The sequence below is a fragment of the Lagopus leucura genome, unplaced genomic scaffold, assembly GCF_019238085.1.
Source record: "Lagopus leucura isolate 7727_CA_CO unplaced genomic scaffold, USGS_WTPT01 Super-Scaffold_739, whole genome shotgun sequence".
NCBI lineage: Eukaryota > Metazoa > Chordata > Aves > Galliformes > Phasianidae > Lagopus > Lagopus leucura.
The window spans coordinates 9,648,599-9,673,184 of NW_024962255.1; the positions used below are offsets into that span (position 1 = coordinate 9,648,599).

Here is a 24,586-nt window from a genome sequence, read left to right on the forward strand (position 1 = left end):
GTAATCAGTATTTCTTGTCCAACAGAAACAATGGAACACAGTCAAGACAAAAAAGAAAAGTCAAGAATTAGGCAGTAGGCAAAACCCTTAAGTTTGTGTATCACAGTACTACATCTGACTTCCGTATTACTAGATCAGGCTACAAAGAATATGATACATTTGTGTACTGAGGAAAAAGAGATGAAGAACACAAAGTTCACTTCATCATTGCCTCCACTTCTATTAAATCCCTCAGTCTCAGCTTGGTATAGCTGACCTTTAACCACAGCAGCAGGAAATTTGCATCTGTGCCAAAAGAAAAGACAATCAGAGGATTCCTTCCTGCTCCCATCAAATTCCTTTTTTAATCTCAAGTTCACCCAGTCTATCACTCCGCTTCTCAGAAATCATTATATCTCTGATAGAACAGCTCAGGAGAACAGCCTGTCAGCTTTCCCAAACAAGAAATTTCCAGTTACAGAATACAGGATATATTTTTCAGCTTGTGTAGACAGCATATTTCAGTCTTCCATTTCACCTATCTTTTGTTCACTATCACATATTTGATCACAAAACAGTATTGCATAATTGATCACATCATAAACTGTTTTCATCTCCAACAGAAGTAAAACACAAGCTAGAACACAATCTTCACTAAAAGCAGGCATATCTTAAAAGGCATAACAAGGAATGTACAACCAAGTCCCCTAAAGCTTTTCACGACAATTTTGATAATATAACTAGTGTTATTTTCTGATTCATTACAGAGCAAGTTTTAAAAATTTCTAAAAGAACACTGAAGTGTTTCCATATAAACAAGTACCACCTTGAGATGCGCAATTTCATCACAACATTTTAAATGAAAAGGCATTTCAAATCAAAACCTAAATGCACGAAATCCCAAAACAGTTAATTTTCATTGTTTTGAAATATCTGTACCAAAATTAATGCATTAGATTATGGAATTAAAACTAAAAATATAATTTTCTAACCAAAATATACTTTGGGGAATTTATTTTAAGGAAGATTCACAAAGATAGAGACCTTATCTCTAGAGAGATCTCTAGAGAACCTTAACCCAAATATGGTTGTTGCTTTTTTTATTATTTCTACAGTTCATCTTGATTTTATTATTACTTTTATTATTATTCAGGCAAATATTTGATAAAGTATGTGCAGGATTAAGGTGTAGAGTAGCCAGAATAACCTCCATTTGAAGAATGCATAATGTAACCTTTGATATTTATGAAAATACTTCAGCTACGGAAGCTTCACATTCAATATCCATTTCCCATATGGAGGGAGTTCAGTGTAATAGCCCAGGTGGTATTTGTGTTTTGGCTGTTTTTTTGGGGGTTTTTTTTGTGCTTTGCTTGTTTGGTTATTTTTTTAATTTTTTTTTTTTTTAATCTATGTAATTAGGACTGCTTTGTTTCCTCTATACATCTGAAGGCACTATTGACATTCATAACCAAGAGATTAAGTTTTGAGAACTTATTGCACAAAAAGTGCAAAGATGTAAGCCTAGGCATCTCAAATACTTTGCCACTGCCTGAGCTCTTCAAACACCAGCACCATTCACAAACCTCCACACTCCACCAATAATACTCCTGGAAGGTGTAATTAAGAGGGTTGCTCTGAAAGTAATGCTTCTTGTTTTGTATTGCTGGCCCACAACACTGGAAGCTGACGTTGGTGGGATGGCAGTAGAGGCAGTAGAGAGTAGACCTTCCCACCAATATCCTGTCAGATCTTGTTGCTATATGACAAATGGCAGCAGAGGGGCAGTCTGACAGAATGGTGTCTGATATGGAAGTGCAGGTGAAGAAAGACTTGCCACTGAATTCTTCCATGCAGAAAAAATGGCTCCCACTGACATTCATTCATGTGCACTGAACATTTATAGAGGCCAAACAGTGGATGTCAGCACAGCAAGGCAGTGGGTGGTGCTTTTCAGCAGCGGTGACAGTGACAGCTGGGTCACCTCTGCTGGTGCAGATATTTATGAGCATGGCATGCAGACTTCCATTCACTGCTGGCCAAAATGCCAAATGACTATGTTGACTACGGTGACCATGTTGAAAAATAGCATTTTTTGGCTGAGAATTCTCTCTGTCAGTGTTGTTGTGCTCTTTGTTGTATTTTCCACAGAAATAAATAGGAGCCATTACTTTCGGAGCAACCTACATAACATCCCAAACCTCTTAGCACATTTTTTTAAACAAAAGATAGAACCTCTAGGCCAAAGAACAGTTAATAAAATCAGGAGACATAACAAAAGAAAACAAGGAAGAACACACCTTGAGAAGTTTTGATTTGTTGATTAAAATAGAAACCACAAAGCATCTCTCAATATTTAATGAAGTACTTCTAATTTCCATATCAAATTCCCTGCTGGGGAAATCTTCACAAGAAAATGAACCTACAACCTCTAACTTGGTCTACTGTATTTATCCAGAAAACTATCTCATAACCTACTATTCAAATATCCTTGATCTTTTAGAAATAGATGGGAAAAAATGCACTAAGACAGTGAAGGTATCAAATTTAAAACTGTTATGCGGAGCATAAGAAAATGCAACATAACGTTCGTCTAAAAAAAAAAAAAAAAAAAAAAAAACCAAAAAAAACTTTCCAAGGTACAATTCATTTCACCTCACTTCAGCTATCTAGAAAAAAGAAGCTGAAACTAATAATTCAGACTAAAAAGGACAGGCACTTACAAAGATAAATCATCTTTAGGAAATCATTATCTTGGGTTAAGAGTAAGTTGGGGTAGATAAGGCCTTATATTGAAAAAAAGACTAATACAATCTCAGAATACCTGACTTTTTCTATTTAGAAAGGAGGACAGACCAAACCAAATGAATAAAGCAATACCGGTGGTTACTAATGCAGAGAAAGGATTCTTATCATTTATTTTAATCTGAATTGAGAAGTGAAGGCTTAAACTAGAAATAGCACAAATACCAGTGGTTTGTCTTACTTCTTAAAATGGACTTGCAGTTCAGTACTACAACATAAAATTCACTACATTATCTGTCACCACTGGATGTACTGGCAGCAGTATTACAATCAATTTCTTTGCAAGTGGAGAGCTGAATATACAAATACACAGGTCTTGCTGGTCTAGGTTCAAAAATTTACTTTAAAAATTTCTCCATGCAAATGAAAATGTAAAATCAATTCAGCAACAGCAATAATATTTATAACTGACTGAATCATAGGAAGTGATAACGTACTAACTTCTATAAAGGGCTAATTAGACGAAGAAAACTTGATTCAAACGTTGGCTCACTGATGATTTTGAAAATACATTATGAATGCTGTGTTATGCTTTCCTGTTTCTGTTTGAATTGATATAATCTAATTACTCATTAGTGCAACACTAGCATCATCACTTCAGCTAAACAATGTTGTATGAAGCATGACCAACTGGAACAATAATATTTTTAATGAAATTACTTACAGAAACTAACCTCCAGATGATGTTTTTGTTTGGACAAAATTTCAGCTGACAGTGTATACATCTGATTTTGTAACACATGTTGAATTTCAAAATTTATCTTTATGTACTAAAAAAAGCTTTGTATTTCCCTTTCTTTTTTAATGTCATAACTATGTTTTACAGGAGTAATGCTAATATTCAGCAGAAATGGACAGACCTGTTTACATACACTGAGCAACTAAAACATGGCCTTCATGAGGTTGCCACGAAAGTGCTCGACTGTTAGCTGTACTACACATTCCATAGTAAGATCCAGGCATGTAGATCCTGCTACTCCTCCAACAACAGGATGCGGAGGAAACACATGGCCTTGGTAAAAACCTAAGCAGCAGAGTAACCAGGAAGTCACAAAGTCACAGCTGGCACAGAGAGATTTAGCTTTTTTTTTCCCCCCTCCCAACCTCAGGAATAAGTCTAGAGGAAATTCAGCAAAAACTGTAAGCCAAAAATCTCACTGAGGGCATAGCATCCCCATCAACCTCCAATTTTTTTTTTTTTTTTTTTTTTTTTGCCATGGTATTTAGAGAAGAAAATAAAATAATTACTTACAAAGATTTGCAAAGAGACATTAGGTTACTGAATGACTAGATGGTAAAACAGAGGGTGACATTCAATCTAGGGAATGTGAACAGTTATTTAGGGGAAAAAAATAAAGAGTATCTAGTATTAGTAGGGTGTGCTTGCAGCCCACAAGGACAACTGTATCCTAGGCTGTTCTCCAAGGCAGAAAATAGGGATTGCTAGCATCTGAGCTGCTTTCTAGGTGTCAGAGCTTACAAGTAACTTCAAGAGGTTGTATGTTGCATGAAGTGTATTTGCACCTGAAAAAAACTTTTTCTTCTTAAAAGTATTTTGTATATAATAATATGGACTGCTGCATTTCCAGCACTGGCTTCTGCTGTATGATCTGTTGCCCACACCAGAATTCCTCATATATGACAACTACACATGGATGTTAAAACTGCCTTCCTATCGATATTGCAATTGTCTGATATCTCATCTACCTTATTTATTAGTTTTTTGATTTATTGTTGCTGTCTTATATAATTCTTTGCAAGTAATTTCACTTAGTTGCTTAAAGCGTTTTACATATAACTGTCATATCCATTGTTATTCCATAGCTATATGGCATATACTGCCCACAGTTATACCTTAGTAAGTCACTTCAATTATTCTCAATTACAGAGAAGCTGAAGCTCAATTCTGCAATGGTGTACATGAATAGTATTCCAGCCTTGTATTTCATAACCTGAGAACTGTAGAAGGATTTAGATGATTTTTTTAATATATATTTTTTTTAAAGAATGAAGGGAATAAATAATAAAGGAATAAAAAAAAAAAGAGAGAGAGAGAGAGAGAGAGAGAGAGAGAGAGAGAGAGAGAGACAAGAAAGCGAGTACTCTCCCACAAACATGGAAATAATATCTGCTATTTAAGAACTCTCTAATCAAATGCAATGATGCATGAAAACTTCATGGAACCTGGAAACATTGTACAGAGTTAGATCTTCAGTTACGTGATATCCAACTCAAAATTGCACAAACAGCATCACATTATGAAATATATCCCTAACAAAAGGCATGGAAGACATCCCAAAGAGGACAAGTGATACTTATAATCAGAAGTTTCACCACCGAAAAGTAAGTAAAGTGATAAATAAGATGGATAATACAAGTACCAAAGATTCAAAACCTATTTATTTCTTTTCCATTTGTCTTGTCTTTCTTGCATGATCAAGCTCTCTGGCAACTCATTTACCTATATCTGATCTCTCTAGGCTATCAATTACCTACAGAACCATGTTCAGTTGGAAAACAAGCTGCAGAAAATTAAGATTACTAAGATCTAATTCTGTCTACCTGCTGTGTTACTCAGTAAATTAAAGCAACAGTACAGTACAATGTAACTTTCATTTAGAAAAAGTATTTTCCAAGTAACATCTTTTGAAATGCTAAAAACCAAAATATGTTTCCAATTCACTGCTTCAATGTATTTAAATACTCCTCGATTTATATTAATTGAATTGTGATCTCACTTTCCACATGACATTTGCCATATTCTTTTTCTTTGCTGACACTGTTGAAAATGACTGATTTTTTATTTGTAATCAGGTAGGTCTGCTTGTAGGTACAAGGTCTCTTAGTGACCACTTGCTTAGCCATTAATACTTCTTCATTTATTTTTTCTTTACTTCTGGTAGGCTAGTAGCTGATAGACGCAGCTAACTACTATCTAACTAATGTTCTGGTGAGCTTAGCAGCATAGTTTAACAAAAAGCCACTGAATATCAAACAAGCTCCAGAGAAATAAAGTATTTTAAACCAATATAAGAATTTTCAAATTCATTATCTCAGTTCCGGTGTATATCCTGAAGATAACGTCAACTGTACACTCATTTTGAACAGCCGTGTACAATGTAAGCGCCAGCAGAGAGACAAGTTGGAACAACTAATCACACAAGAGCACATGACACTGTGCGCAGGCTCTGTTAAAGCCAGTTACTGAGAACATTTCATTAAGTATGTATTGTTCACTATAGGCACTATACAAAGTTACAACATAAATATACACACACACACACACACTATGTATTTACACATAAAGATTAGTCTACTACGTCTTAGAACAATTGCCTTGTAACAATTTGAGCTATTATTCCCTAAAAATCACACATTTCTCAAAGAATATTTCTGTGGAAATGCATACAATATTTTCTCAAAGCAGAGTTCCCCTCCATCAAATTTCTACTCAATCAATCAGTGTAAGTAGACATCACCACAAAACCCACTATCTTATTACATACCATTACATAATATAAAATATGTACATAATGTACAAAAGTAGAGTATGTTTACTATGGCCCTAGGCAATTAATGCATTCTTATCTGAAATTCCACCTTAATTCTTTCATGGTATTTGGCACCAAAGGGAATACTGCAGAGGCAATTTACTTAGGCCATGCAGTTAGAAAAAAAAAAGCGTAAGACCATCAAACATACCTCCACAAGTCTGCTGGTATGTTCTCGAAATATAGCAGCATATTCTTTTATTTCTTTTTCTCTTCCATTTTTAGCAGCTTCAATGAGAACTAGAAGCGGAACAGTGGTATCTAAGAAGGAGTCTGAGATGTGATCTATAATGGCTTTACGAAGCTGCAAAACAAAGCATTATATTAATACCAGCTATTTACAGAATTCTACTATACACACACTGCGTTATGTATTAACAAACTGCATTTGTGAGTAAAGTTCACTGTCGTGATATATTAGTATAACAAACATGCACACACTTCATTCCTGCATTAAGGGCAGGGTTACGTGACTAAAACTACAGTTTTCCTATTTAAACAGAGAATACTCTCTAGAGCTAGGGATAGTTTTAACCTACCAGTATATAAATCTGCACGCTTGTACGTGTGACTAAATGAGTGTACGGTAACATAAAATACTTAAAAGTTGTATTAGTCCTCTCAAAAATCAATAGAGTCAAACAAATACTCATGTTCTTTGACGAACAGAATAAACTACCTAAATGATCCCATACATTAAAAGTCACTGCTCAGCCAAACCTAATTTTGTCTCCCATGTTCTTTTACTTGTAGTTCAGGTGTCAAGGGAGAAAGCTATTTCATTTTACAGGAAGTATTCATTTAACTATGTTTTTACTCACAAAATGCTCTGTATCACCATTTCCTAATTGCAAAATTACCCAAATATTTTTCTGCCTTGCTGGAAAACCTAACGATATGCTCTGATTAGCTATATGGTACCCTTCACAGTAGTATCTCCACTGAATTACTGATCATGCCACCCGACAACAGACAAATAGAGCAAAGAGAATTGTAAACCATTCTGAAGTTCAATTTTCCTTTTTTCAAATAATTATTATTGAACTTCTCTTCCAAATTATTAAACAAATATCACATCCTGATACAAACTAGCTTTCTTAAATTAGATTACATGTGATCTTACAACTGATGCCTGGGACATTACTTGATTGAGAGCTTAATTTCATGTTATAAACCTACACATGCCAACTGCTCATTTTAATCAGACAACATGGCATGAAATACAATGATCAAAACTACCCATGAAATAGATGTGAATTATCAAGCTTACTGACTTCCTTACAGCAAAAAAATATTTCTGTAATAAGTATAGAAGATACTGATTGGAACAGAAAAAAAAAAGAAATAAAATTCTTTTAAGTTCCTACATGCCAGCAGATCTATTGCTAAAGGAAAAGCTTACCATTTAGCATACAGCCTCAATGTATTTATGTGAAAACTCTGCAAAAGTAAAGACTCATACAACTAGAAAAATTATAAGACATAAAAACCTTCTAAAAAAAATTAGTTTAAAATGTTTAATGCTTTTGTCATCTGACTTACTGTAATGTATTACTTTGGGAGACTCAATCTGGATTGTACACTCTCAAAAGTCACTTGCAAAGGCAGAAGTTATGAGATCCCAACATAGAACTGGATGCTATAACTTTTTTTTTTTTTTTAGAACAGTCACATCCATACTAATTCTGCTATTTGAAAAATGAAGAAGACACCAGGATCAAAATACACTGAACCTCCCGCCAAATTATCTTTTAAAATTTGTGTCCAACTGAAGGAAACTGATAAACTCCCGTCAATGTACATCATGTGCATTAAAAATAAGTATATAAACGTGACCTTGAGGAATCAGAATCTAAAATACTGATTTTCATTCATAATATCAACAACAGAACACTGTGGAAGCATATCAAGGGCTTATAATTCATCATCTCCAAGAGAAATGTTTGGGTTTGTGGACATAACCCAGGCTACAGTAATTGTGCAGTCTCACTACATTATTTTAGGGCTGCTGACCTCAGTCACATTCACGGTGAATTCGAGACATTCAGTTTTAAAATAGAAGCTTAATTTTCTCTCTCATCAAATAATTATTTTCTGTTGCTTTTTACTGGTGTGGTTGGATTAATTAATCTTCATATAAATTATCAGTATTATTTTGTTTCAAGAAGTCCTCTATCCTGCAGTTCAGAAAATGAAATATCTTTTTCTAAAAATGATAGTGCTGTGTCTTTGCTGAATACAAACCAGTTTCAAATATGTTCTTATTTTAACTATGCTAAGAAACACCCGAAGCTGAGATTTTCAAATTTTGCCTGTATTCTATTAAAGAATGAAGAAATGCAATGTAAAACAAGGAAAGGAAAAGGAACTGCCTGAAGCAGTATTAATTTCTCTTCAGTCTAATCCAAACAATCTTTTTTTCCCACTACTCTATATGTCTGTTTTTGGCACTGACTACCTGCAGAGCAAAATGCTAAGAATTAAGTAGAAATATAGCAAGACAAGTAAACAAAGAACAATAGCAACCGTAGCTCTGGCAGCTGCTATCAGGGAAGGTACTGTGCTGTGATTAAAATTCATCTCTTACTTGTAAGTGAAAGAGACGCAATCAGGAGGAGGATGTTGTCTAACTTGGAGGGAGTACAGGAAGTATTTCTTTATTCATACCTTCTAGAAAAATATCAAAAAGCCACAGAGCTACTCTGGTTGATGATACTAGTTCTGAACTGTCAATTAGCTGAACATGACGGCATTCAACTCAATCATTTTACAAAGGCTTCCATACAAACGTAATTTTTTAAAATAAATTTTAAATGCTGCAACAGAGACATTTCTTGAATCAATGAGAAGATGGAGCCTACTTTCCTTATGGAAGAGACAGCATAATACAATGGAAGAGTTAACAGAGCTCATGATGAACGCCTGCATCACAAGGGTGTCTGAACTGAACATAATTTTGATGAAATGTGAAAGGAAATGGGATAGCTAGTTAGCTGCAAATACCATAATACAGTTGTCTTATTTTTCAAGGCTTCTCCTGAATGACCATGGGACACAGAAAAGATTTATTTACCATCATAAAACATAAGAGTTGGGTTGTAAGACTGTATACAAAGTTGGGACGGATTTTCTTCCACCAGAGAATTGACAAACAGCCAGTGCCACATAGGATAAAAGCCATGTGTGTTCACATTCTGTGTGGTCATAAATTTTCATTCACATGGATGGCTGGGTCTGCCTGGCTGAAAGTACTACAAGCTTTTCAACTCTCCTTTCTAAGCTGGAACTTCCTACACTTTCAGCACCATAAACAATTCTCGATGTATACAGAACTGATTGCTCGTCTTCTGCAATACACCAAAGCTGCAGATTTTGGTCCTCACCTTACATTAGTCTTAGGATAATGGGATGCAAAACATGAGGTTTGACTCTAGACCACGTATTCCCAATACCCTTCTCTGTTGCTTAATCTCCCACAAAAAGGAAAGACCAGACATAGACTCAGTGATCCCATCAAGGTATGTATTCCAACAATCAAAAATTAAGTGAATGATAATTCAAGTACTTTTAGAATGAAGCTAATATTGTTTTCCAAAGCACATTAGCAATATATGCTTCTAGAAAGTGTATATATACACACACACTTAGACATGTGCACATGTCTACATACATATACTCTGCCAACGTCTAAATGTGGTACGGCTTTTTGCACAGTTTTGAAAATCTGGACATATATGCTGTAATTATCTTCAGTATTTCTCTAACATAGAAGAAAGGTTTATTTACAAAATGTAGTGCCATAAAATCTGAAAACTGCAGTTTAGGTAAGTCCTTAAGTCTACTTTTTCTACTGGTTTCCCAGGAGATTTACCTGTCTGCGAAGATCTCTCGTCTTCTTGCACATGCTGTCTATTGCAGTATTCAAAGCATCACTTCTTTCTTTCCTGTCAGTCTGTAATAAGCATGACAGAAAATAAAACAGTATTTATGCAGCAATTCTTTGTGTTCTCAGATCATTTGAGTATTTGGTAAATCATATATGACATGTTTAAGGATTATTTTTTCCCTAATTTCAATGCAAGTATCCCTGATTTCTGAAAAATCCCACAGAAAGCTGATTTGTGACGCTGAACAAAATCCAACGAGTCAAAACAAGTTTTACTAACTGCATGTAGGAAAGAAACTAAACAACTTTATCTTCTGAATTGCTGTCATACAGTAATTTATAGGTCAGGATTACTAATGAAATAACATTAAAATAATTATTATCATTGATGCCAATCCATTATCACCATATTGCGAAAAATCACTTTTTCCACTCCACAAGCAATTCATAAATTCATATGTCCACAGGCTGTTTCATAGTGCTTTAACCCATAATCTTTATTTTACTCCCACAGAGCAGAATGGGTGAGTTTCAAAACTTCCATGACTTTGCAATGCAAAGGCAATAAACACTGCCAACGAAAATGGGCAATCTTTCCATTTATTAGCACATTCATTCTCAGTATCAATAGAAGATAGAGCTACTGAAATATTTCAGAGATCTTCAGGGAATCAGCTGTATACCTTCCAAACAATCTTAACTTTTTATTTCTGTCTACAAGCAAAGCACTCATATCATTGTTAACTATTTGAAAAGCATTTTGTTCTACTGCCCAGTATTTTTCGTGTATGATACTACCATAGTAGTTATCTTAAGTAGTCTTTTTTCCATGTTAGCATATACTGCTTGCTAAATTTTTTTTTTTTTTTTTTAAATATCAGTGAACAGAGCAATATGCTTAGCATTAAAACAGACTAGAGACACCCAGGACCTTTTACATTAAATGTGTAACATCATAAATGCCATTAAATGATTGGTACATTTTATACCAGCAAAGGTAACTACAACTTTTAAAAATTATTTCAAGATTCCTTATTAATACTTTGATGTTTTCCTACTATCTTCAGTTTCTGAAATCGCATATAATCTTCACAGGTAGAAAATCAAATATATATTTTGGAGGGAGAGATCATTATAGAAACATGACTGTCAAACCAGCACTTGCCTAGGAACCAAAGTAAGTAACATTCTCGTAACAAGATTTGCAAGCTATTGTCAGCTTTGTTAACAAAATCAATCCTTTCTAAAATGCTAGGAAAATAGGCCCAATAAAAGTTCTGTGGACATAAGTCAGCTCAATGTCTATCTATGTACTTTTTACGTGACAAAAGTTATAGCTCTGCATGGGCACATTCTTTGAAAGTTTTGTATTTGTAGTCTTTTTACCAATGATGACATAATGCATGTAAAAATACTTTGGCATTTTACAAGTTCCCCTAGTAATCTGCAACTTCAATGGAGGTAACTGATGATACAATTGGCTCTAAGCAAATCTAAGTCACTGAGGCAGCTAATAGGAAAGTACATAACAAACAACAAAACCTAAATATACTGTAAAACATAGTTTCCAAACATGAAATATGGACAGTTCAAGAATGTGGTTTACTTCACAGCTTCATATAGTCTTTCTTCCTTAAAGAAATACGAAGCTTCAAAACACATTCCTGTTCAGATATATCATTCTTTTAAAGATTGAACTATTTCAGAATTGCGTACAGCCTATGAGAGGGACATCTAACTACAAAGTCTGCTGAGAGAGTACACTTAAAGGTCAGTGACCTTGCATAGCATTGTCCAGCTTCTGTAAAATATCACTATCAGCCCCAAGTGCCTTTGAAGATGGAATTACTCCTTTCAGTTAAGCCTACTAAGCTCAAAAGATTTTCAGATACCTACATGACAGCAGACATTAAAGTTCTATATTTGCTGACCATATATTGTGCTTTTTAAAATCAACATATTTACTGTTTTAAAAGTCTGTGATACAAACAAATGCACATTGAAAGTGAAAATGTCCACACTATATACCACTCTCCAGTAATACAGCTAAAATGACTGCACTGGAAATATTCTGCATCTGCTTCTCAGTGTTCTTCTCATGACTGCTGTATTTAAAAATAAACAAGTCTTTTCTGAAGTAGCTCATTCCTCTAAAGGTGACTGAATAGAGGAAAGGGCTATGGAAATTCTAGACTCTAGGTTATGAAAATCATGCAAATGAACTAACTCCTTTATCTCAGTTTTCCTGTATGCAGCTACAGTTTTATTTTGTAAAATATACGTCACAATGACTATATGACTCCCTTGTGTAGATATTACAAGCAATATACAGCTCTTATTTCAATGCATTTTTAACTCAATACACGTTTTACAAACACAGAATCACATTATTAACACTTCCATAAATGAAAACAAACATTTTAATTAACACTGCATAGCCTGAAGATAAATGCTGAGTATTACCAACAATACAGGACTAATTTTTTCATACACTTGCAAACAACTTTAGGTGACTTAAAAATTATACATGATAAATACATTCCTGTCAGATTTTCATATAAAATAGCACACATCTAAATGCAGATGCTTAGCTGAAAAGAGCCTCCAGTGTTTTATAACAGCAGGTGGTCATGACATCATGATACTATAAGTCCTTCTTCACAAGATACACAGGTGAAAATGAATACATTCGCCTTGCCCACACAACCCTAAAGGACTCAAGAGTTTATTGACAATGTAGTCTTTGGTAGGTACATGCCAACACTTTAGAGTATTAGCAAGTAAAAAAGTAGTTCTTCAGATTTCATACTTTGTTGATTTCAAGAGAGATTCTAAACAAAAGAATAACATTATTCTGATAAAGTTTCCAATTTCATTTTTCTTATACTTACCCAGTGCTACAAATGTACACCTAACAGTTGCACTGTGTTTCCAGTCTGAGCGCTCATTAGAGGATTATACAGAAATTTGGGAAGAAGTACCTAAATGACTATTCTCAAGTACTGAGTTTGATAGGTTTGAGCTAGATTTATAATAAGGATACAGCCAGTCACAGGTATTAAAATAGTAAACAGTGTTAGCATTTACTGTGTGACTTCAAGAACAACATCTCTTTCAGCCATAACCAAGAATTTTGTTACAGGGAACTGAAATGCTCTTATTGTTGGGACAAAAATTAATGAGAGCCATCTGTGTGAAATAGAGCCTGTTTATTTGAGTATGCACTGGTACTAAAGTTTCCACAAGTATTAACTTAAATCCTGCAAGCCAGGCAATATGTACACAGGCTGGAAGATCTCACCGAAAGCAGCACTGCAGAGAAGGACTTGGGGGCACTGTGGACAAGAAGCTCAACGCAAGCCAGAAGCGTGCGCTTGTAACTCAGTACACCATCTGTATTCTGGGCTGCATCAAAGGAGGGATGGCAACAGTGAGGGAGGTGATTGTCCCCCTCTATTCTGCCTTTATAAGGCCTCATCTGGAGTGCAGGAAAGATGCGGAGCTGCTGGAGCGAATCCAGAGGAGCCCCACTAAGATGCTCACAGGGCTGGAACACCTCTTCTATAAAGAGACATCAAAGGACCTGGGCCTGTCCAGCCTAGAGGAGATGACTCATTGTGTCCTTCCAGTGCTTAAAGACACTTTTAAATAGGAAGGAGACTGACTACTTATATGGTCTGATTGTAACAGAACAAGGGGGAATGGCTTTAAACTAAAAGAGGGCAGATTTCAGTTAGATATTACAAAGAAATTCTTTAGTATGTAGATGGTGACGTTCTGAAACAGGTTGCCAAGAGAAGCTGGGGATGCCCCATTCCTGAAGGTATTATAGGTCAGGCCAGATGGGGCCCCGGACACACAGTAGATATTAGAGTGTATAGCGCTTATAAATGTTTCACATTTTGAATTCAAAGGTCACTGTGAAATCTACAGAAAAGCATAACAGTAATGAAAAAAGTATCTAGAAAAATAGTTTCACACTTCACTGTATATTCAAACAATGTTGTCTTTACAATGGAAAGTTACATCAATGGGTTTGTGCAAGTCCATAAATAATATCTGCTTCCATATTCATCTCATGAAAGTGCTGTTGGTTCAAATACTTTTCTGCAATACAACAAAGTTAGGAATATTTCAAGCATCTGTCTTAAAACAAACACACACGTAACCTTTGTAAAGAACGATCCAAGTAAATCCTATTGCACAATGTCTTCCTTTATATTAGAAACATACGAACTAACAGAGAAGGGCAAAAAGGCTCATCCCCTTGATTAGTGGGCAAAATTAGGAGCAGAGTTTCAGCAATCAGTACGTAAACAAAACTAATATCACTACTGACATTCTTTGCTGGACTAAAACAAAGTCCCTGTTACCTGAATGTCAAGTGCAGAGTTAAGAGATCTGAGAAGAATCAGGAGTGCTTGGCAGTGAACCAGTACTTAGAAACAAAGTATTGGGCAGCCATATCAGAAGAACAGGACTACAGAAACATTCCCAGAATGGAAACAATCTAACACAGCACAGAAGGGTCATATCAGCGTTTGAATAACTTCTTTACAATTACTGTCAAAAGGAGGTCTGCGGGCAGATCTTACAGGATTGCCTCTGTTCTTGACACCTCCACCAGATGAACAAGCAACAGGAACCAAGCAATATGAATGTCACTCCCAGCAGCAGCCTTCCTTCTCATGAATGCACTTGTCACTAGGCTGCCCCCATTCCTTACCCTTGCTCCCTGCACTGCCAATGCCAGCAGTGACATTTGAACTGCAAAGAGCCAGAGACTTCCCACATTTTTACACTTAAAGCACAAGGCCCTTTACACCGCTGTTTCTTAGGATACATTGAATTTTCTAATACCAGAACATGGAAATCAAGTTTCAGCTGTCTTCCTATCAGACCTCTTTGTACCCAAATACATCCACCTTCCCATATTAACAATTACTCTGTTGTTGTTCACCCCCACCCCCCCCACTCACACTGCTGTCATTTCATTTCAGAGAGATAAAACCTTCACTACCATTACTGTCTTGCAGTATAGTAGGAAAAAAAAGTTACCACGCAAGTTTCCAACTACAATTTTCAAGTAAAAAACAAGATTTTAAACAATTTTCCAAAAAGGCCTCATATCTCTTGCCAGGAATAGTTTTTGTTGCAAGTAACCTCATTGAAACAATGGGACTACTTAAACATACAAACATGTTTTTTTCTATCTTTTTTTATTTTAAATTTAATCTGTAAATCTTTCAAGAATTCAGCAACAGCAGCATCTAATTAACACCGACTGAGAAATCTCTTTAGTGAACATTTTAGAGTTACTCAAGGAACCCTGTGACAAGACAGAAAAGAAAGAACTCAATGTTTCTAACATTTTGAAGAATAAAAATTATTTCGAAAAGCCAGAAGATTCCAGACCTTCTCACAAAGCACTTCAGAGTACATTTTTATTAAGTATCAAAAGGAGCCAAAAGGAAACTCATTTACAAGAATATTTATCACCTCTTTTTGTTCATACAGGCTAATACACACACACAAAAAAAGTATTTTAAGTTGAAAACACTATCTTTATTTGATAAGATTCCCTACACATTCCTATTAATAAAAATCTAGTGCACTTTTTCTACAGACACCCAACTCAAGGAAGCTAGTTTCTGTGAAAACAAGGTACTACATTAACAAAATAATAATAATTGCTTTAGATGACAAGGGCACAAAAAATTATATGTAATTGAGCAAATAAGGAATCTTCTATGTGAAATTCTTTCTCACTATAGATACCCTCTTCAGCATCTTCAATACGCAATTTTTTCTCTCTCCGGTTGTAATGCTCCCTATGGATCTAACGGTGTGAGATGCGAAGTGCTCTTGGAGAAATGAATCACCTCAACCTCTGCCAATATTGGATGGAGTATGGGGGGCTCTCCTCACTGTGCGAGTTTCCCTTTCTCAACCAGTTTACAAGAAAAATCCTGAATTTGAAGCCCTCTCTGCATAATTCCATTTTGCCATTCAGTTATAACTTGTTCTTAATACCAAAAAACAAATTTAATTCTAGATGAGCATGGATAATACAGCCTAAGGAAATAAAAATAGAATTTATGACTCCTTAAATAATAAAAAGTATTGCAAAAATCATAATTAATCCTGTTTTCTCAGAAATAATGTTGTTGGTGGAAGATGAATCACATTGCACCTTAGTGTCAACTTGGTGAAATATTGGTGTGAGACACCCAAAGACAAGAAGAGCAGTCAAGTTGCTTCCAAGGACAGAGACGGATCCCTGGTTTCTGATTTGAGCATGAGCTCATAAATCCTCTCAAAAGGGGAATGTGAGCAAGCTGCAGGAGGGAGGGAAAACCTATGCAGTTTTGTGTTTTCACTGTGTCTGACACACAGGGTCAGTATCTCATTATATCAGTTCTTCACATGCTTTTTAAAATTAAAATAGTAGAAAAATTTCAGTCTGATTCCAACGTGGTCACAAAACATCCTTATTTTCCTAATACTCATCTCGGATACAGTCACAGAACATGAATGCATCACAAATGGTCTGTTGCAAAGCAATTAAAATGATTGCTTACTATTTCCAACGCAAAATCAAAACCCACACACAGTGGGTTTTCAAATTCAATTTTCAAATGCAACAAATGCTTCATAAAGAAGTCATACAGCCAATGGTCCTTTCCTTCACGTTGTACTTCAGCTTTCAACTACTTGGGGAAATCATAACGAAATAAAAAATTTCTTCTACTTATTTTGATCAGATATTGCCTTATTCACTGATGATGCAAGTATAATCAGAAATAGAGTAATATTTATACCATCAAAGTGATAACAAGACACATACTGAAGGTTCATCTGCTTTTCATTAAGGAACAATTTTTCTAAGTCCCTGGTACAAAAATTTTTGATCAAATATCCATCCACCATTCACCAAAATATTCTGGCAGCTTCAAAGCAGTGAAATTGGAAATTAGTCGGAGAAAAGCTCTTCCTACAGCAGCAATATAAGGCTTTTCTATGATGAACTATCATATAAAGTCCTTAGAGATCATATGCTGTTATGAGAGGGAAGAAGGGGACGAAGGGGGAGGAGAATACAATAGAGTTGCTAAGACAGTCCTTCTCATCCAGATTGTTTAGAGCTTTTAGCCGCACTCTTAAATCAAAGTTACGGTCAAATCAAATGGGAAAATCTCCAGCCCTAAGCTACTGGAATTCTTCCATACGTGGAGATGCACTGAGTTCATAGAATCACCAAGGTTGGAAAAGACCTAAAAGATCATCCAGTCCAACCGTTCGCCTACTACCAACAGCTCCCAAGAGTAGAGTTAGTACAGGTTCTGAAATACTATTTCTTCTGCAAAGCAAAAGCACATCTTGCATCTTTCAAGACAATAACAATAACAACAAAACCTTAGTTTGGTTGCAGATGTGATATTTTTATGCAGTATGTTACATAGCTCCTAACTGACTTAAGATAATTAATAATATTTATATCAATCAGCAGGTTTTTTAGGAAATACACAGAATTTGAATGATTACAAAATAATTCCTGGTAACAAAGAAGTCTCACTTGTTATACCTCATAGCCCCTCTAGATCAACCAACAGCATCCACTACTTTCTCCTTATATTCACACAGCATCCAAATGTAACATGGTATCACTTAGAAGCCAGAACTATAAAACTGGGATTATTTTTTTTTAAAATTACATCTTTATGTTGACATACTTTTCTGAAATAATCCAAATGATCCTATTCACTACCAGTTACAGAATAGACACGAGATTAACTTTTAATGAAACACCAGCATTCTCTGTGATATTCTTATATCAGTGTGGATAGATAATGAAGACTAATTTCCCTCAGACTGCCTTGATCTGAAATTTCAGCTAGACACATAATCGTCAGCAAAGAGAATCCTACTTGTTTCATTAAGAAAACAAATCCACTAATCTCACACACACACACACACAATTCATACTCTATAGCATTTCTGTCAGATGATTTGAAGGAATCCGCTTGAGACAAAGGTGGAACCATGGGAGAATTTGATCTGCAGGCTGAAACTATGAAAACATACATGTCAAAGACTTAAGCTCAACATCAGGCAAATATGAGGTGTTTCAGCTAGCATGAATGTTATGAATTTGGTTTTGTTTACATTCATACTTTAAAATAAAAGTTAAAGTGGCAGGCAGTCAATGGTTCAGTGTCCAGATGAACATCGATGACAAGTGGTGTTCCTCAGGGGTCAGTACTGGGACCTGTGCTCTTTAACACCTACATCAATAACATCAACAGCAGGATCAAGTGTCCCCAGCAAGTTTGCGTATGACACCAAGTTGTGTGACATGGTCAACATGCCCAACAGACTGGATGCCATTCAGAGACCCAAGCAGTGGGTGCAGGAGAACCTCACGATGTTCAACAAATCCAAGATCTTGCACCAGAGTTGAGACGACATCCACCACCAATACAAGCTGGGGTATGTAAGGATGAAGCAAAACTCTACCAAAAAGCACCTGGGGGTCCTGGTGGATGGAAAGCTGGACATGAGCCAGCAATGCACACTTGCAGCCCAGAAAGCCAACGATATCCCGGGCTGCATCTAAAGAAGAGTGGCCAGCGGGGCTAGGGAGATGATCCTGCCCCACTACTCTGTGCTGTGAGACCTCACCAGAAGCGCAGTGTCCAGATGCGGAGTCCTCAGTAGAGGAGAGACAGATCTATTGTAATAGGTCCAGAAGAGGGCCACAAAAATACTCAAAGGGATGGAACATGAATCCTATGAGGACAGGCTGAGAGAGCTGGGGCTATTCAGCCTGGAGAAGAGAAGGTTCTGGGGTGACCTGACAGCATCTTTTCAGTATCTAAAGGGGAGCTGTAAGAAAGAAGAGAACAGACTCTTCAATAGAGTCAATTGTGATAGGACAAGGAGAGAGATAATTCCAAACTAGAAGATCTAGTTTGGAAATCATATAGAATTTTTTTAAGACAAGAGTAGTGAGGTACTGGAGCAAGGTGCCCAAAGGTGGTCGAAGTTCCCTCCTTGGAGCCATTCAAGACAGATTCAACCAGGATCTGAGCAACCTGATCTAGCTGCAAAAGTTCCAGTTCATGGAAGGGGAATTGCACTAGATAACCTTTAAGGACTCCTTCCCACTCAAAAGATTCTACGATTGTATGAAATTCCAAATGAAGACAATAGAATCATAGAAACACCAACTTTGGAAAAGATCTCCAAGTTCATCTAGTTCAACCGTCTACCTACCACCAATACTTCCCCTCTAAGCCATGTCCCTTAGTACAACATCTAAATATTTCTTGAACACCCTCCAGGATGATGACTCAACCACTTTACTTGGCAGCCCATTCCAGTGCCTGACCATTCTTGAGGAAAATAAATTTTCTCTGATATCCAACCTGAACCTCCCCTGGCTCACCTTGAGGCCATTCCCTCTTATCCTGCTGCTAGTTACCTGGGACAAGAAGATGACTCCCACCTCACCACAACCTCCTTTCAGGGAGTCCAGTAGGTATAACTCCATGTAGTTAGGTACTAAATGTATTAGTTAATCCCTATGCAATCCAGAGAAACTAAAGTAATGTGATTTGTGAATCAAGGAGGCTGGAAGAAATTTCAGAAAGATCAACGAATGAAAATAACAGCTTGTATGTAAGAGAAAGAGGCAACTGGCTTAAAGAGGCAACTGGCTTAAATCTACAAATTGTTCAACTGAACACTCATCAGATTCTCTACATACAGTGAATCTAGATTGTATGAATTCCTTTGTATGTTTTGTCTACATGGAGGACAACAAGATAAGAGGTACAGCAATACAAGATGTTTTAGGGATTGTAAGAGCAAACAATAGCTGATGAAATCGCTTCACCAGTATTCAGTACTATCAGTCACTTCTGAATAAAACATCATTTTTTCAGTACAATGAAATGACTCTGAGCTATTATTCCCCGAAGCCTGAGACTAAATGCTTTCAACACACAAATGTTATTTAAAAAGTCACAACTTATACAGAGAAAATCTATTCCACTGAAGATAGTCTCTGCTATTAGCACTTAGAGAGCAAAGAACATGAAAGAGATTGATAAAAGAGCACTTGAATGATCTTTTTACACTGACAACTGCAAGGAAAGAGGCCACTGCACAGTCATTTATTTAGCAGATTGATTTGGACAGTGAGAAACTTGAGTGTTACTGTGGTAGTTGGATCATACTCTCAGTGAAAGAAGCGTACTGAGATCCTGGGTTTCCGCACTACCAAAAGAAAAAGAAAAAAGCAATCTGATAAGTGTTGCAGCTAAGAGGGCAAGGGAGGCTGTATGTGATAGCAAGCAGGGAAGACTGCTGAAAATTACAATCTTCAGAGGGCAGGGATTTGCAAAATAATACACGAAATCAGTAAAGTCATTCAGGGCATACTGCTCTATGGTTCTGTGCTGGAATTCTCTGCATTTTTCCCAACTTATTTTTGCATTAAAATAAAAATAAAAAAAAAAAAAAAAAAAAAAAAAAAGCATCCCATGGAATAATTCAAACTCATTTTGCAACACTGCTGACACTGTAATGAAGTGATCATATTTTAAGTTGCAAGTATCTTTCTGCAGGACTTGTAAATTTAACATTTCATAGACTGTTTTCCTAAATTAGGAATCTCCAAGTTTTGGAAAAAGAAAACGTAAGAAAACGAGAGCAGACTCAGTTGGAAAATTAGGTACTATGATGAATAGAGCTAGGAGCAGAAAGGAAAAAAAAGTCATGAAAGGTTTAAGAGAGAGATGAATAAATTAAAATCTGGAGCTGATGCATCATTGATTGTACAAAGTTAGCTTCCAACTGACAGGCAGCAAAGACCAAATACAGGGTAATGAACAGTCCTGATATTAGCAGAAAGCTCAAGCAGAATTGCTATAACAGGCAATAGGAAAGAAAAGGTATGTGGTAATAGAAGGTCAGAATCGTGCAATGACTATGTCTGGAGGTCAAGAAGACAACACCTTCTACAGGCTGTCTTGGCTAGTGATTTTACCAGTACTATTCATTCTTTCTGGTAACTATATTTAATGCATAAGCGAATAACAATTGCTCTGCAACAGAGAAATTAATGCCCAGTCTGGTGACAGCATTTTGTAACGACAGTTATCAGGAAAAACAGAATCATGCAAGGTATCTGAATACCCACTGGCACACACTGGTTTTATGGACTATTTGTACTGAATGTACATTAAGCATCGTAAGCAAAAAAAAAAAAAAAAAAAAGTAACAATGTAACAGACTCAGATTAGGTCTACCGGAAGACATTCTTTAAAGTATGTGACTCAGATCTCATCAAGAGGTCAAAAAAAAAACCAAAAACCAAACACCTTGGAATCTAGCAAAGGCTGTACTTCAGGTAGACAAGCACTTCCTTCTAAAATACATCTTGGTGCATTTTTGCAAGCATGGTAAGAGATATGTTTGTGTACTGCCACCACACAATAGAAAAAAAATGATGAGAAAAGGAGCCTAGAATAAAAAGGCATAAAAAGTAACATTTTTCACTAATGCAGTAGTTATTACAGAGCTCAGGCGAGCATTTTCTCCTTTAAGATTTATATTCTTTCTTCCATTTCAATTAAATACATGGCTGAAATCTAGTGAGTAATCTTTTATTTCTGTAAATGTGTTTACAGATATTACTGAATTACACAGAAAGTTTTTAAAAAGTTAAAAATACATACAAGTCCTGAGATTAAAAAAAAAGAAGCAGGATCACTGTAAATACTACTTATGAGTTGTAGCATACTTGTAAATTCACTGGTAGATACTCTGGTTATTACAACTGATCACCTTCAACCCAGGTTTTAAAAGATCAGTATTCTGTTTGTGTATTCTACAAGTGGGTATACTGATGCACAACAATATGAGATCTGAAAGTTTTCCTTGTATCTACAGAGCATTTGCTCTCAGCCTTCCCCTCACCGATCACGATTTTGTACATGGTTCAGAGCAACTGCCACTCAATGACAAGACTGAAGCACAACGAGCAACAGGCAAGGACAGGCACAAGTCAAACATACACAATGATAGGAGATTTCAGAGAACAGAAGGCCTTTCTTATTCTTTGCAAGTCCTTGTATATATGCTAACCACAGGTACAGTCAGTTACCATTTTCATTTGTTAGCTGGCAGATCATTCTGGAGTTCCTCATGCAATCACCGATGGTAGCACCACACTCAAAAACCACATTGTCTCCTGATTCTTCAGAAACACTGCAGCACTTAGTAAAAGCGATGATGGAGCTCTAGGTGACAGCAAGGTTAAAACCTCAAGCCCACACAAAGCTGCTGTTTTTTGTTTTTTTCTTACTACTGTAAGATGCCTCCACTTAAGAAATGTTGTTGCAGGCCCAGATACAGTCAACAGCTAGATACAGATCTTCCAATAGTAAGAATCAACAAAAGAAGAAACTTAGAAAGGGACTGTTTATGGACTCTGTGCTCAGTGAAATATGGAGAAAACATAACATGCAAGCATGCATTTAAAGACTGTGCTGATATGAACACTGCTGAGAGGACATCAGGGATGTGAAGAAGAATCTTAATTCCACCATTTGTCTGCTGCTTCAGGTTTTGCTGCTGTTCACTATATATCTAAGTATTTGCTGATATGCATAGGTGTATTATTCAAAGGTGAGGATATTAAAGGCTGTAGTTGTTCATTTTTAACTAGGGTACATGTTCCCATGTAGATAAAATATCTCTACAATCACATGGCAGCATTATATATTAAAAACATCTAAAACAATAATTACACAAAACCACATTAATGAAATCCGACAAAATATCAGAGCAACTTTACATGAAAAAGCTTTATGTCAGATTGCACTGATAGCATAAGAGAAAATTCATGCTGTACTAAACCATGTAACAAAGAACAAATTTGATGTGACAGCGTCTGAGAAGAATGTTAATAAGAGAGAAACCAAAATCATATAAAAAGAGAATGGGAAAGCCAAGCAGAAAAGCCAAAGCAAATTTTCCAGGAAAGGTTAGTTATGTGATAAAAAAAGAGAGATCAAATGATAATTATGAAAGAATTGTTTCTTACACATAAGGAGAGAATAAGAGAAGTATGGGCAACTGAAACAAGTTTGTAGAACCAAGATTTGGTTTTGCTTGCCCATCAAGCTGAGGCTTCTTTTTTTTTTTTTTTAATTACTGATATACTGCCTTTATGCTTCGCTGTAAGAATAGCCAATATTCAACATAATCATGCTATACACAAGAAGCCTCAAATGGGAACTAATGCACAGACTTAACTACTAACTGACAGCATATACTGACAAGTTAACAACTGGAGGGTACAAACCAAGCATAAAAGTGGCAAAGCTGAAGGCTCTTCTTAGAAAAGACTTCATTCTCTGTGCTTCACTAAACTATGGTGGCAACTTGGGTGGGAACAGCTGTTTCCAGACTCAAACCAGAAAGAAAAAAAAAACACGCTAAACCAGAAAGAAAGAAAAAAAAAGAACACTACCACAAAACCCTGAAGGGCCATCTAAAGCAACTATGGTACTTAAAGAAAACCAGAGAGAATCATGCCACTACCTGAAGGCAGATGATGGAAAGACATCACATGCTGCGATCCCCACACACTCACCTACAGTCTGCCTGAAGACACTTCATCCATGACAGTAGAGCAAGGGCTAAAGATTCTCCTGCTTCGCGGGAATCCAGTTAAGTTCTTAGGCAACTATTTGTGCTCGCTGCCTGATCAAGGAGGACAATAGAAGACCAAGACAGAGGCCACAGCAGCTGCATCTGATTCACGTAACTCCAAGGAGATCACTCAAAGCCGTTCTCAGAAAAGCACAGAAGTTTGTGTTTCAGGTCTACTTCCATACTAACCAATTTCAAACACCAAACCTGTGAAATGTCCAACAGTGATTTCACTGTATCATAATTATCATATTATTTTGCACATCTAAAAAGCCACGGTCTTTTTCTTGAATAACTCACATCTGAAGAGCAGAGCAACAGGTAGACAAAGGCTACAGAGAATAGGAAAAAACAGAGTTTTGAGTTGATATCAGTTAGATCCACTGTGAGCAGCACAATAGGAGCATGCTTTGGAAAGTTCCTAAACAGATGTGGGTTCTGTGTCCTTTGCACTCTCCGGATATGTTTCATCCATATTTCAAAAAGTTTTGAGAGGGAGAGAGGTTATAAGTATTGTTTTTGCAAAGATTCCTTAAGTACAAAAGCCTCAAAAATGCTTGTAGCCATGTTAGCTCTATTCCTGCTTTAGCAACAAGACAACATCATCACTCAAGTGACAGCAGAAATTACGCACACAGAG

The 24,586-nt window shown here is 36.2% G+C and overlaps 1 protein-coding gene across 3 annotated transcripts in view; it reads right to left on the reverse strand.

Annotated features, from left to right (window-relative positions):
• The window catches only part of CTNNA3 (catenin alpha 3), a 418,023-nt gene that overhangs the window by 155,312 nt on the left and 238,125 nt on the right, over nt 1-24,586 (reverse strand). For all 3 annotated transcript variants that reach the window (XM_042862647.1, XM_042862648.1, XM_042862646.1), the window contains exons 8-9: nt 10,207-10,287; nt 6,487-6,639 (exon numbers count right to left, since the gene is read on the reverse strand). In XM_042862647.1, coding sequence (XP_042718581.1) covers nt 6,487-6,639; nt 10,207-10,287 — 234 coding nt within the window. The remainder of the gene's footprint in view (nt 1-6,486; nt 6,640-10,206; nt 10,288-24,586) is intronic.